This window comes from Prinia subflava, assembly GCF_021018805.1.
Source record: "Prinia subflava isolate CZ2003 ecotype Zambia chromosome W unlocalized genomic scaffold, Cam_Psub_1.2 scaffold_39_NEW, whole genome shotgun sequence".
NCBI lineage: Eukaryota > Metazoa > Chordata > Aves > Passeriformes > Cisticolidae > Prinia > Prinia subflava.
In genome coordinates, this window is record NW_026960613.1 from 391,350 (window position 1) to 406,586 (window position 15,237).

General features: G+C 38.0%; 1 protein-coding gene across 1 annotated transcript in view; it reads left to right on the forward strand.

The window, feature by feature from the left end:
- The window catches only part of LOC134565197 (guanine nucleotide-binding protein G(q) subunit alpha), a 275,102-nt gene extending 260,253 nt beyond the window's left edge, over window positions 1–14,849 (forward strand). Inside the window, exons 6-7 of the mRNA XM_063424683.1 lie at window positions 2,559–2,712; window positions 9,508–14,849. Of these exons, the coding sequence (XP_063280753.1) occupies window positions 2,559–2,712; window positions 9,508–9,698 (345 nt within the window). The 3' untranslated portion in view covers window positions 9,699–14,849. The remainder of the gene's footprint in view (window positions 1–2,558; window positions 2,713–9,507) is intronic.
- The last annotated feature ends 388 nt before the right edge of the window (window positions 14,850–15,237 follow it).

The window sequence follows — 15,237 nt, forward strand, 5'->3', positions numbered from 1 at the left end:
AGGGGCACTGTTGGCTCCCAGTGGGCAGGGCAGGTGTGATGATTTCCCCTCGGCTGCAGGGGGTGCTGTAACGTGAGCTTAGCTGCCTCTCTCCACATGGACAATGGCAGGCAAGCCGGCGGGAGAGAGAAGAGGCTTCCTTTACAAACCTTCTGGGGCAGCTCATCTCAGTGCCCCTCTGGATGGTGAAATGGGCTGTAGCAGGAAACTTGGAGTGGTGGCTGGAACAACAGAGGCAGGTACACCCCAAGGTGGCAAGCAAAATGTTACAGAAAACTCCACAACCTTAGCAGGAGCTGTGGGGTTTGGGCGGACACGGGGTATTGGGTTAGGATTCACCCAAGTGTACTGGTGGCAGGTTCTGTTTAACTAGGTCTCCTTCTATGACAAGGTGATCCACTGTGGATTTTGTTGACCTGGACTTTAGCAAAGCCTTTTACACTATTTCCTATAGCACTGTCTATGATAAACTAGGTGGACAGGTATACTCTTTGCTGGGTGAAAATTTGGCTGGCTGGATGGGTCCACATACTCGTGGTGAATGGAGTTAAATCCACTTGGTAGATGGTCACTAGTGGTGTTCCCCAGGGCTCCGTATTGGGGACAGTCCTGCTTAATATCTTTATCAATGACCTGGACGATGGGATTGAGTGCACCTTCAGTAAGTTTGCAGATGACACCAAGTTTGGGCAGGAGTGTTGATCTACTGGACAGTAGGAAGGCTCTCCAGAGAGATCTGGACAGGCTAGATCAGTGGGCTGAGTCCAGCTGTATGAGGTTCAGCAAGGCCAAGTGCTGGGTTTTGCACTTGGGTCATAACCTAATGCAGTATTATAGGCTTGAGGAAGAATGGCTGGAAAGCTGCCCAACAGAAAAGGATGTGGGGAGCATTGGTTGACAGCCAGCTGAACATGAGGTAGTGTGTGCCCAGGTGGCCAATAAGGCCAATGGCATCTTGGCTTCTATCAGAAATAATGTGGCCAGCGGGACTAGGGAAATGTTCATCACTTTGTACTCAGCACTGGTGCGGCCACAACTCAAATCCTGAGTTCAGTTTTGGGCCCCTCACTACAAGAAAGACATTGAGGTGCTGGAGCACATCCAAAGAAGAGTAATGAAGCTGATGAAGCATCTGGAACATAAGTCCTATGAGTAGTAGCTGAGCGTAATGAGTGTTTTTAGTCTGGAGAATAGAAGGCTCAGGGGCGACCATATTGCTCTCTACAAGTGTATGAAAAGAGGTTGTAACAGTGTCAGTCTCTTGTCCTATGTAACAATTGACAGAACAAGCAGAAATGGATGCAAGTTGCACCAGGGGAGGTTCAGGTGTGATATTAGGAAATAATTCTTCACTGAAAGGGTTATCAAGCACTCAAACAGGTTGCCCAGAGAAGTGAGTCACCATTCCTTGAGGGTATTAAAAGATGTGCAGATGTGGCACTTGGGGATATGGTTTAGTGGTAGACTTGGTCGTATTAGGTTAATGGTTGGACTCTATAATCTCTTAGGCCTTTTCCAACTTAAACAATTCTATGATTCTATGGCTCAGCAACATCAGAATCTGCAAGATTTACTTTGATTTTTTTCTCTAGAAGCCTGTGTGAGGACTTAAAGAATGTAATTACATGTCTCAAAACACTATTCCCATAAGATAAGCCACCACGACAGGAACTTGAGATAAGCATGGATGGCAAAAAGGAAGGCACTAATTCTAGGCCTAAACAAAGGTGAAGGTTTGGAATTAGCACACTGGACAAAATTCCACTGTGAAAACTGTGGGAAAGGAAACCACTGCTTACATCTGTGCCAGTCCAAGTTGTGGGAACATCTGCAACCACCCCTTGGATACCCAGAACTTGGAGTGTATAAAGGTGGTACCTCCAGTAGAATGACTCTGGGACCCCCACCATCAAAGACCAGGGTGAAGAATGCTGCAGAAATCCACATGGTGGTGATATCTTTTGCTTAATTTCTTTCTCGCTCTGTCTCCCTCCCCCTTCTCTCTTCCTATTTCTTTCTATTTCTCTGCCTCACATTTACTGTTAAATAAAATCTGTACTATTAACTTTGGCATATGGTGTTGTTTACACATTAATTTGAGCAGAGGCATCTCCCACTAATTGGATCATAATAGCCTTTTTGGTGGTGAAACTTGTTTTCAGGAGGCATCTCCTAAAAACAGCTTCCATAGTAGCTAATCAGGCCTGCCTTAGAATTTTCAAATAATAGAGAGGTAGAGTTAATTCCTGGTTCTGAACTCAATTTGTTCTGACTCTGTATTAACTACATCATGTCAGCCTTACAGTTCTTCAGAATTGTATTGAACCACAATTCAAGAATAGTCATGCTTGAGTCACTGAGTTTGCAAAAGGAAACTGCCTGCATATTTAGTATACTGCATACCTATGAATTGTAAATGAATCGGTTAAATCTTACATTTTGGTAAGAAGGTGGAAAACGTGAAATGGATATGTTTATCAACTAAAATGGAATTGCATTGATCGATTAAAAAAAATTCACAACTGCATAAATGTATCTCTTTTTTTTTTAAATTCCAGAATCGAATGGAAGAAAGCAAAGCACTCTTTAGGACAATTATCACATATCCATGGTTCCAGAATTCTTCGGTTATTCTGTTCTTAAATAAAAAAGATCTTTTAGAGGAGAAAATTATGTACTCCCATTTAGTTGATTATTTCCCAGAGTATGATGGTAAGTATATTGCCACCAGAGCTCATGCCCCATTTAAATTGCAGTAATGACCAAATGTAATAGCATTGCCCATATTTTGCTTGCAAGTTCTTAGGAAAGATAATCACCCATTCTTCATTAAATCCATTTTCTTCTTTGCAAATTGTACTAAGTACACCAAATGGTTAGTTTGTAGTTGAATGATTTACCGGTCATGTTTTTTTTTTTTTTAATTATATGAAAAGGAAAAAAATATTAAAAATAAGAGGTTTTAATGCTTCAAATTTTTAAAGTCACTGAAGTCTTGTGGAACTTTCTAGATTGCTAAGATTTCATCTTATACCTCCATTAATAGTGGACAAGATGGCAGTATGTTTCATGTGAAATTATTGATTCTAGATGAGTAACATCATATTAGCAATGGACCTTATTCTGTCCTTGTTCATAAGTTGGGGTGAGGATTTGAACTGAAGTATAAAGCTAAATTTATATAAAATACATTTTTCATTCTAATCAGCATCTTACATACTCTTTTAACTGGGTTTGTGTTTTGTTGGTTTTTTTGTTTAAGGCTGGAAATCTGAAGACAAGTGTCATAAATTCTCTGTGGCTCTCAGATAAACCAGTCTCACTTCTCACACCCTTTTATTGTACCATTTCTTCTTTGTTTCCATTATTTTAATTTTATGTTACTTATATGAAATTTAATGTGCTTGTCCCAGAAAACATTACGTGGAACAAACAGCTGTTTCTAAAGAAGCTGTACTATGAGCAAGTTCTCATGAGGTGAAAACCTAGGTATTCAAAGGCAACCGAGTGGAGGCTTTGGTAACTGAGAAAAAACATCAGATTCATATAATAACATCTCTTTTGTCACACCAGAGAGTGAAAAGCAGATTCAAAAGCTACAAAAAAAAGATGAAATCTCTCATTTTCAAAACTAGAGAGTGATAGAAGGAAAGTTTTATGTTTTTCCTGTTTGAGAGGAGAGGATGTGTTCACAGTGAACAGCCTGCAGGATCAGGCCATACTTATTTATGAATCAGTGTAAGTTTAGTTTGATAGTACTAAACAGAAGAGAACCGGTAGTTGAATAAAATATATTCTTGTTTTTTCATGTTAGAAGTGTGGCAGGTGCCTTAGATGATATCCTGCAGGTGAGAAGGCTATAGGGGCCTTTTTGTTATGATCACTCAAGTGGAGGTACACCTGTGTTAAATGCTTGTCCAGAAAAACCAGACAAAATTAGTACACAAGAGTTGTTGTTGGAAGGGAGCTCTGAAGATCATTGAGTCCAACCCCCCTGCTCAAACAAGGTCATCTAGTGACTGCTTCACAGGTATATGTCCAGAGGGATTTTGAATATCTCCAAGGAGGGAGACTCTACAATCTTTTTGGGCAACCTGTCCCAATGCTCAGTCACCCTCACAGAAAAAAAAGGAGTTTCTGATGTTCAAATGGAAACTCCTTTATTTCTTCTTGTTCTGTAACTGGGCACCATCAACAAGAGCCTGGCTTCATCTTCTTTGCACCCTCCCTTCAGGTACTTGTACACATTAATAAGATCTCCATCTGAGCCTTCCTTTCTCTGGGTTAAACAGTCCCAGGTTTCTCAGCCTTTCATCCAGTCCTTTAATCATCTTTGTGGCCTTTGGCTGGACTTTCTCCAGTACGTCCTTGTCTTCTTGTACTGAGGAGCCAAGAACTGGACACAGAACTCCAGGCGTGGTCTCATCACTGCTGATTAGAGAGGAAGGATCACATCCCTCGACCTGCTGGCAACATTCCTCCTAATGCAGCCCAGGATACCATTTGTCTTCTTTGTGTCAAGGGCATATTGGTGGCTCATGTTCAACCTGGTATCCACCAGTATTATGTTATGGGTCATTGGTTGGAGACAGAAATGACAAACTCACCAAGCATCCTCAACAAACAGCACTGAGTTTATTGCAGTCGACTCTTTTATAAGGGGTTTGAATTTCCCAGGTTTAGATAGCCGAATGGTTGGGATCTCTCTCCACCCAGATCTCTGGCCAATGGTGTTTCTGCATCTAGGCTTGAACAGGGTTAGCTGAGATCTCTGTTTGAGTTCAAATCTATCCTATCATTGTTCACCCAGGGACTTGTTCTACTTCTTTTCTAGAACGAACCAGGCTAGCTGAATTTGGTTTGTTATGGCCAGATTTATCTTGTCCAGCTACAGACCGGCTGTACTGTGACACACCAGGGCCCTCAGGTCCCTTTTCTGCCAAGCTGCTTTCTAGTTGGGTGGCCCTCAGTATATATTAGGATCTAGGTTTGTTACTCTTCAGGTGCAGGACTTGGCACTGTCCCTTGTTGAATTTCATGAGGTTCCTGTCAGCCCATTTGTCCAGCCTGTTAAGGTCCCTCTGGATGGAACCACTCCTCCCAGTTTTGTGTCACCAACAAACTTGATGAGGGTATGCTCTTCTCCCCTATCCAGATCATTAAAGAAGATGTTAAATAGGACTGGATCCAGTATTGGCCACTGGGGTACTCCACTAGTTACTGTTGTCCAACTAGACATTATCCACTGCTCTCCCCTCATCTACTAGGCCAGTCATTTCAACACAGATGGTTGTCAGATTTTCAATCAGTCAGCTCAGAGAAACCCTCTTCCTCTTCTCCTTTACCATGGGTAAGGGAAACAAAAAAAGGCTATGGACAAGTAGGGCCATAGCCAGTAGGCCAGACCTGAAAGTCTTTTAAGTGTCTAATTCTACAGATCTTGCTGGACTTAACCCCTTAGAGAAGGTTATGATTCATTTTGATTTCCTTTGGTGGAAAGATGGGATGGATGACTGTTGTGATTTACTCCCATCTGGAAACTCAGTATCACATAGCTACTTACTCCTCCCTGCCTGGGGACAAGAATCAGAAAAAAGGCAGAACCCACGGTTTGAGATAAAACCAGTTTAATAATTGAAGTAAAGTAAAATATAGTAATAATACTAATGACAATAATAACAATAATAATATTAATGAAAAGGACAAAATAAAAACAATTGATATACAGGAAAAGCAATTAGCACATAATATAATTGCTCACTACCCACTGACTATTGCCCATCTCATCCCCAAGCAATGATTGGCCCCTTCTGGCTAACTTCCCCCAGTCTATATACTGAGCATGATGTTTTATGGTGTGGAATATCCCTTGGGCTACTTCAGGTCAGTTGTCCCAGCTGTGCTCCCTCCCAGCTTCTTGTGCACTTCCTCACTGGCAGAGCATGAGACACTAAAAAGGCCTTGACTCAGGGTAAGCACTGCTCAGCAGCAGCCAAAACATCAGTGTGTTATCAGCATTATTCTCATACTGAATCTAAAACACAGGACTGTACCAGTGTAGTGGTTTTACCTTGGCTGGATGCCAGGTGCCCACCAAGCCACTCTATCACTCCCCTTCCCAGTGGGACAGGGCACAGAAAAAAAGATGGGAAACAAGTAGTAGGTTGAGATAAAGCAGTTTACTAAAGCAAAAAAAGAAAAGTGAAAGTTTGAGTGCACATAAGCAAAGGGAAAAGTTAATCTCTACTTCCCATCAGTGAGTGATGTTCAGCCACTTCCCAGGAAACTGGGCTTCAGCATGTGTAGCAGTTGCTCCACAAGGCAAACATTGTAGGATAATGAATGTCCCCATTTCTCCTCTCTCCCTTAGCTTTTATATTGGAGCTGACGTCATATGGTATGAAATATCCCTTTGGTTACTTTAGGTCTGCTGGCCTGTTTGTGTCCCCTCCCAGGATCTTGCCCACTCATAGTCCCTTGATGAGGGTAAGGAATGTTAGAGGGACAGTGCTGCTCAGCAGTAGCCAAAACACTGGTGTGTTATCAATACCCTTCCAACTACCAATGCAAAGCAAAACACTGTGAGATCTAAGAAAAATGAAGTCTATCTTAGTCAGACACAATACAACCAGCTACTAAGAAGAAAATGAATTCTATCCCAGCCGAAACCAAGACAGTTGCAAAGTCTTTGGCTTGTACAGGTCACTGTGTGTCCCTCTCTGCTGTTCCAACACCCTGTTTGGAGATGTTGAAGACAGATACATTTGGAGAACTCATCAGAATTAGGTATTTTTCAGCTGGATCACTTTTCCTATGTGGGTAGTACAATGGAGAAAGTACCATAGGGATGAGAAAGGGTAACCTGTTGCTGTGCATTTGGGGTCCCCGGGGGGTCCCCAGGGGGGGCCCTAAGCTGTATGTTCATTGGTAGCAACAGGCAGGCAAGGAGACTCCACCCGGCTTCTGAGGGTGCTGGTTAGATGAGGATTTATTGGGGGTCCTACTCTGGGGAGCAACATGGTTTCTGAGGGAAAGGGGGGGGAAGGGGAAGGGAGGGGGAGAGAGGGAGAGCCTAGGGAGCAAGGGACCAAGAGAGCTTCTGGTCTCTCTCACACAGCTTAACAGGGAGATTCAAAATGGGCACAGAATAAGACTTGGGCCAATGGGATTACAGATACATGATACTTCAGGGGAGGATTACAGACTTGGAATAAACCATACATTTTCGAGGGGTGAGACAGAGCATACCATTTAACAAAAATGTAACACCACAGTAACCAGGATGGCAAACTGGACTGATTAAACTGCACAGTATGTCATAACAACATTGGATGAGAGACTGAGATGTGCTCAAGAGTCAGAGTATCACATGAGGATATGCTTTCACAGATCATACTAAAAGATCGACTCAAAGACAAGAATGAAGTGCTGAGAGTGAGGAAAAAGACCAAATGTGGCCATGTTTGGGAAGGAAAAAATTAAAAAATATCTATCTGTGGGAGCACACTCCCCTCCAGAGTCTTCAAAGAAAAATGCTGACGGTTACAAGTTAATGTAGCCAAGCTAATTTGTAGTGCTTTTTATACAGGACTTGACTATCATATAGAGAAACTCCTTTAAGACTGCTAAAAAGGGAGCTATGGACAAGAAATCTACTGATTTGTATTATAATTATTTTCCAAGATTATTTAGATTGGAACCATTTAGCGTTGTAAATCTAGCATTGGTTCATTCCCTTTTTCTAAATACCTGAGATGGCAAACTTTCTTTTTAATCTCAGTTTTCGGTACTTGAATTCCAGTAAAAAAAAAAAAAAATTGAATTATATTATAGCAACCAGACATGTTATTAGGCAAGCAAAATTTGGATATGGGCTTTAAATAGTGCAGTATATTTTAAAAGAGGAACAAATCTGCCTGTGCCTACCCACTGTAAAATTGTTTAACAAAATGCTAGGAAGATGATTGGAACAATAAATGTCTTATTTTGAAGAAATCATTGTGTTTGAAAGTGTTGGAGTCTCATTCACAAATATTTAAGCTTCTTAAGAGTAAAAAAAAAATAGGGAAATTATTTTGCTGTTGTTTCTATAAAATATGTAATGAAGCTAAAGACTAGAATCTGTTGTGTTTAGAAATTGTACAAATTTTGAAGTCTCTTTGTCCTAGTTCAGAGAAATTATTAGGTTTACATGTCCTTCTCTGCATCTCAGAAAATGTGTCTGTGTCTATGTATACACATATATTCATGTGCATACAAGATATTGTAGAATCATGTTTTCCTTCCACAAGGCTTTGCATCCAATAGATTTCAGAAAGTATTTTGTTTTGTGATTCCACTGTTACCTAATTTGTGCATTTATCCAAATTAGAAATGCTTAAATTTGCATTTAAATATTAAAAATAAGTTGTATTGTGCAGTCATTGAAAGTTATGTGGGCACATACTAACTTCCTAAGTACAGATTTTATAATCTTTGAAGGACAGAACTATATAACAGCTGAGTGCTGGTATTTATGTTATCATATAACAAGACCAGAACTAATGAGGAGATAGGAGGAAGAGGCACAGCAAACATACATGTTCTGTAGAAACCCACATTGCAGAAACAGGACGACAATGGAATAATGGCCTATGAAAATGGCAATGGAACAGTATATGTATATACAGTATAGGAAAAAATAACTTGTGGCTAATGTTCCTGCTTCCGTACTCCTCTTTTGGCTGTGAACAGGAACCAATTCTCACTCCTATAGATTGGAAGTCATTATTTTGCCTTCTGTCTTATGCAAAGCAGAATATACAGTTTGGTTACATAGACTTCATGTTCTGAGAATTACAGACTTTGTTTAAATTTAATAGAATTGTTATATATAATTTAGAAAATTGATTTGTTAGAACATTAGGTTTTGCAATTGAACAGCTTTAACTAGCAAGCATGTATATTTTACTATCACTAAATGTGGTGGTTTGAAATTGGAATTGGTGCCCCATGTGTGAGGAAATCGAACCAAATTCGCTACACTAAAGTAAACTAAATTCTGTTCAGGACAGTGTCATACCAGTTTAAGATGTAACTTGATTATGCTACATTTTAAAAGAATGTACTTAAGTATAGTTTAAATATAGTAGACTGAAAATGGGCCAAATCTCTTCATTTTTTAATATATTTATGAGTATAAAGCAACTAATTCTTCTGTTCATTTTGTGGGATGAAGTTCATCTCTCCATTTTTAACACCTTATGGAAGAAAGAGGATAGCACAAAAAGAACAGCTCTTCTATTATCAACTTCTGGAATGTACTTTAATTTTTATTTTTTAATGGTCCCTACTGGGAAAAAATAGTATATGGTAGTATTTGTTAGTAAAATTTTTCCCTTCCTCTCTTATACAAGGATAACAGACTGCGTCTTTCTTCTGGTTTCTGCTCCTGAGATTCCCCTCCTAAATAAGCTCAAATACTGAATTGGCTTTAGGAGAAACTGACTTTTTCTTCTTTATTATCAGGACCACAACGGGATGCACAAGCAGCACGAGAGTTCATCTTGAAGATGTTTGTAGACCTGAATCCAGACAGTGACAAAATTATCTACTCCCACTTCACTTGTGCTACAGACACAGAGAATATACGTTTTGTCTTTGCTGCTGTCAAGGACACGATTCTACAGTTAAACCTGAAGGAATACAACCTGGTCTAACTGTGCCTAAGAGGCCCTCCAAGACCACCTTTGCATGATTGAAGATGCACAAGAGGGACTGTATTATCTGTGAAAACAAGTTGCATAATACTAATTTATTGCTGGCCTGCACTCTGAGAATATTCACAGAGTTTTTTAGTTAATATTATGATATTATTTAAATTATATGAAGGAAAACCAAAAGATGCTTAAGTACATTCACAGTACATTTTCTTATTTTTTAGTCAAAATCTTGTGACTCGGTTTCTAAATTCTCAGTCATACACTCACAAAGGAAAACAGATTTTTGCTATTGAAGCAAAATTAAGCTGGTTTCTCTTTCCCTGACCCTTTCTCTCCCTCCTTCCTCCCCCCTCTATGTTTTAAAAGTACAATGGCTATTTCACCACTTGCATTCCTTGATAATATATTTTATTTTGAGTGATTTGTTCAAGAAAATTGCTGTCATCAGAAGTGATCATTGAAATTTTACAGAATGTGCTATTCTGAAGGATCAAAAGTATTGATAGCATGATTTTTTTAATTCATAAAATTAGTGTTCTCATTCTGTCTTCACTTCTGATACTAGAATACTGGGAATTGCAAAATAGAAATAGTGGTGTATGGATTTAGAATTCAAACACACTTTCACAGTTCAGAAACATGCATAGAACACAGTAATGAAATAGACATAAACCTCACATGTTAATAGAATATCATAGAATCTCTTTTTAATTGCCATTTGTGATTATTTTCTCTTTTCTTTATTCACTAATGACAAGTAGAAATGTCATGAACACTGCATTTTCCCCAGTGACTACAGACTGAAACAGGGGTAGGGGTTTATTTTTCAGTTGTGTGCATTTTTTCTTAAGTTAGAATTTTTTTAGTGTTTTTCCATAGTAGAAATTTTTTGTTGTTGTATGAAATCTTGCCAAATATGGCTTTTTATAAAACCAATACTTTTGAAACATAAGACAAATGCCAAATTAATAGATTGGGAATTGACCAGATTGAGTCAACTGCTGAATGATAAACGTAATTTTAACTCATATGTTCCTGTTTTTATTAAGTGTTCCATTTTCTAATGCCAAAACCAACAGTGTGAGTGAATATGCTACTCAGTATATGTGTATAGAAGACAGTTTAATTCTCTCCTTATGTCAGAGATGGCATGAGATTGCATACAATGTTTCCTCTAATAATATTAAGCACCTTTGTACAGCATGAAATTATTGATGAATGGTCACATTCAGAAACCTTTCTTGATAAGATTACCTCAACCTATTCACAAGAATTTTATAGGTTGTATGCAAAATAGTCTCTCTTGATGTTCTTTAGGAAGAATTCTTAATGCAAATCACTCTTGAAATTTAAGCATGCAAATTTTTAATAACAAAAATGTAGTACCCATCAGTGAGTAGCTTGGGTTGAAAGGTATTTTTTGACCCGGTGCATGACTACTAGCAAGCTACACAGAACTCTGAGGTCAGACATAATTGAATTACTTACATTGCCAAGCAGCAATAGGGTGCACTTAGCATAGAAGTTGCTGCCTCTCAGCAGAAAGAAGAGGTAGAAAAACAATCTGTTATTACTTGAGTAACAAAGGTAACAATAAATACTAATGTGATGTTTTTCATCTTTGATACTCCCCACTCTACAATAACATTAATAAAAATAGTTGCTAGTTTTTGTTCCCTCATAAAACAACTTATAATTGGATACTGATTGTAGGTATAGGGCAGTTATGAATGCTGTAATCATTGTACATACATATATATGCCAGCATCCATATTGGCTTTATATTCATTAATTTTTGGCAAATTGAATGTGCTGTGTTGATATGCATCTATGTAATTGTATAATGTCTTACAGCTGATTCACATTTTAAATAACATTATTTTATTTACTTTTTAAAGAGAAGAATGTAAATTTTTTTCAGTTAATTCCTGACTAGGTATTTGGGGTATTTTTATTTAAAAAGCAACAAAAAAGCTTATCATAGTACAGAATTGTACTAGCATTGTGCTATATAGAATCATTTGAACATTCCTGAGTAAAAGTAAATTGGAGACACACAGAGGACATTCATAATTAAAAACAATGCTTAAATCTTGTCAGGGCTTTATACAGATGTAGAAGCTGTTTTTGTTAGAAGAATTTATGCCATTATATCTAGGATTAGAATATAACATCTTAAATATCAATTTGTATTTGGCAAATTCAACTTCAGTTAATTTTACCTTTCTAATAGCCTTTTCTAAAAAAGTGAATATAGAGACATTTCAAACCATTGAACATAAGTACTAATGGGTATATGCTATTTCCCTAAAAATATAATAAAACCATCAGATCAGTTAAACATTAATTCAGAAATTACAGAAACCTTAGCTCTAACAACAACAAAGTTGCTAATGTTAAAAATTTTAAGGAGTTTAAAAATTTTGTTTAATAAAGCTAAAGCACAAAGTTGAAGGCTATAAAAAGTGACACTGACATTCTAAATGTATCATCAGAACAGCTGTTCTTGATATATATGTAATTATAACATTGGCCCTGATCTTACTTATAAACATAACAAATCTTCTGTTTTAACCATTGTCTCTGGAGTGTGCGATAATATCCCTTCTTTCAGCCTGTGAATACATTTGCCACCTTGGATTTAGTGATATAAATAGAACTGTAGGGGGGAAAAAAGCCAGTGCTGTCTAATGAAGGTTTGAGGTTTTTTTATTATAGGATATTGGGGGGGTGTATGGGATTTTAAGTTTTAATATAAAAAAAAGTTTTGTATAAAAACAGACCAAAAATTTACTCACGCTTTATAGATATATTGATATATAATTCAAATGTGTGTGCCACTGGGCTACTTCTCGTATATTTTAATTGAGCTGAACCTGTGACAATGTTTAGATAATTTAAACATATTCTGAAAAAATATAGTCAGCATGCTAATGCAAGCCTTACATGATTCACCTAACACAGCATTGCAGTGTGACTGTTTACAAAAACATTTCATTTTTAAATGGCAGATGTTCTCATTTGCAGTATATTCCATTGCTGTTGCTTGTTTAATTGGTGATTTCCACTATGCATTATAGTGCTTGAGTCTAGAAGTATGTGCCTCTAACATGAAACTGAAGGCAAAAATAAGACAGGAACTCTCTTAATTTTGCAAAATTACATTGTTTCATTGTATGTCATAAATGGGAGAGAAGGAAAACATTGGGAAACTATTCTAGGTGTACAAGAAAGCTGTAAATATGTTTTACAAAAACCTTAAACTTGCTTTTTTCACTAATTAGCTGCCACTTTGTTTACATATATAGGATGATGAAGCTATAAGGGCAGTTTACTTTTATAATTCAGACTTTTGATTTTCACGGTAACCTGTAGTTTTAAATCATACTGCCACATGATTGTGCAGCACTTTTTAAAGTTTGAAAGTGGAGAAGTGGTGTTATGCTGGTTATCAGTCAGAACTGCCTGCATGATTTGCAAAAACTTTAAAAGGTGATAAAAGGGTTGCATATGAAGATATTGCTAGACTGAGCTTTTGGTTATGAGATGCAAGACTTTGCAGTCGCTCAACTTAATGGTCCTTCCCTTGTTATGCATTCTTCACAAAATAATTAAATAATAGGAGAAAACAGAGACATGTTAACCCATATGGAAAAGAAAAATAATGTCCAAATAATTTATTATATGTGCTTCTGGTATTGAAGGTCTGTACATGATTATCCTGCGTTACATTAGCAAACTAATGAAGTGTGCACAGTATATTAACAAGGCCTACAAATCACCTACCTCTAGTTAAGAAATCAATGAATTAAATATGTTTTGGAGAGTGTCACAAGTAAGGAAATTAAAATGGCCTGTTGTAGATAATTAATGGTTATTTGAGACATTCACACTTCTGCAGATAAAGTCCCTCTCTGGACATAAACAGCTAAGGTTGTATGTCCCTGTCCAATTTGCTAGTTTAGTAGACATCATGAAAAACAATGTGTTTTGATTTGAAAATAATCACTGATAGTTCCTCTTTTTTGTTGTTTTGCTTTTATTTACCGTTTTACTTATCAGTCAAAACAAACATTTCCATGTAATTGGTAATCCACTGAGGGTCATTGTTTATCTAGTTACAGGGATTTTACTGAAACTTTCACTCAAGCTTTTTTACAGTAGGTATGTTGCAGGAAAAAAGGACTTGAAGAATCATTTGGGAAAGTTCATGTTGAAGGTAGTGTCAAAAATGCAAGGGAATTCAACCTGATCAATCTTACTCTTGGTAATAAGATTTCTGGTTTTGTGGTGTTGGGGATTTTTCTACCAAATGATGGTCCAAGATGAAGTCTTGCTGTATTTCTTAATCATGCTGCAGAAAATCCTTTTTTTGGCCAATATATTGGAAGGGGTGTCAGATACATTTTTCAAACTTGCAGTGTTCAACAAAATAAAGATCATATTTGTTATTCTAGTGTCATTTAAATGCATGCATTGTGTATTGTTTGGGGGACAAAAATAGGGTGTGGTTTTCTGTTTTTCTGTTTAAAAAACTAATGCATAAATGCTGCTCCTTGTTATAAATGCCAATCCAATAGTTCAATTAAAAAATATAATTTGGTTTATTAAAAGACCAAATTACAGAACTTCGGGAAAAACCCCCAGCAGAGTTACGTTGAGGTTTGACCGGTGGAATCGTCAAGGGTGAACTGGGACGCAGTATCTGGCACACTGCCATCCCCCCAAAGTTCACAAATTTGCCTTGTTTGGGGCTCGGGTTTTATATACTTTATTTTGCCCCTGGCACAAGATTTCCCCATAGTCTCTTTGTTCCCAGGACTGGTTATTCGAATTCATAGTCGTCTCCAGTCGGCTGAAAAGATTTTCCTCTGGTAGTGTGAGGTGTCAATTTCGGGCTTCCCGTGGGTGAATGGAAACTGAAGTTTATGAAGGGAAGGGCGTTCTTCTCTGGGGATCCGGCTGATGATGGTGCTCTGATGGCTCTGCTGCCCATGGGAGGAGAACTGATTTCTTATCTTAATGTGTCCTTCTTTCAGATGCCAATCTCCTCATCTCCAGTTCCCGGCACCTTATTGTACCCCCCTGAATAGTAGTTACTGGGTGGTGCCGCCTAGTAATTCTAATTCCATGGCTGTCTGGAATTTAAGTTACAATTTATTTTATATTTTACCAAACCATGATTTTGTTATGTTATTATCCCCCAAAAAAACACGAATTAACCCGCTACATTTATTACACTCTTTAACAATCGCGTTGGTTAAAAATACAGTACTTTTCACCATAGCTTTGTACTATAGTATCTTCTTCGTTCCTTGACATTTAGCTGTTCTGAAATATATTTGGGCTCGTTCTCCCAGAATATTTCTTATGACAAATATTTGTCTTGGGAATGTTTTTTATCCCATTTCTTTTTTTGGGGAGTGGTGTTTTGTGTCTGGAAATGGTCACCCCCCCCCCTCCCCCCAGCTCTAGGAGTATCGCAATGGGTGAGAGCCAGCCCAGGATCCTGCCCAGGATCCTACAAGGGTTGGGG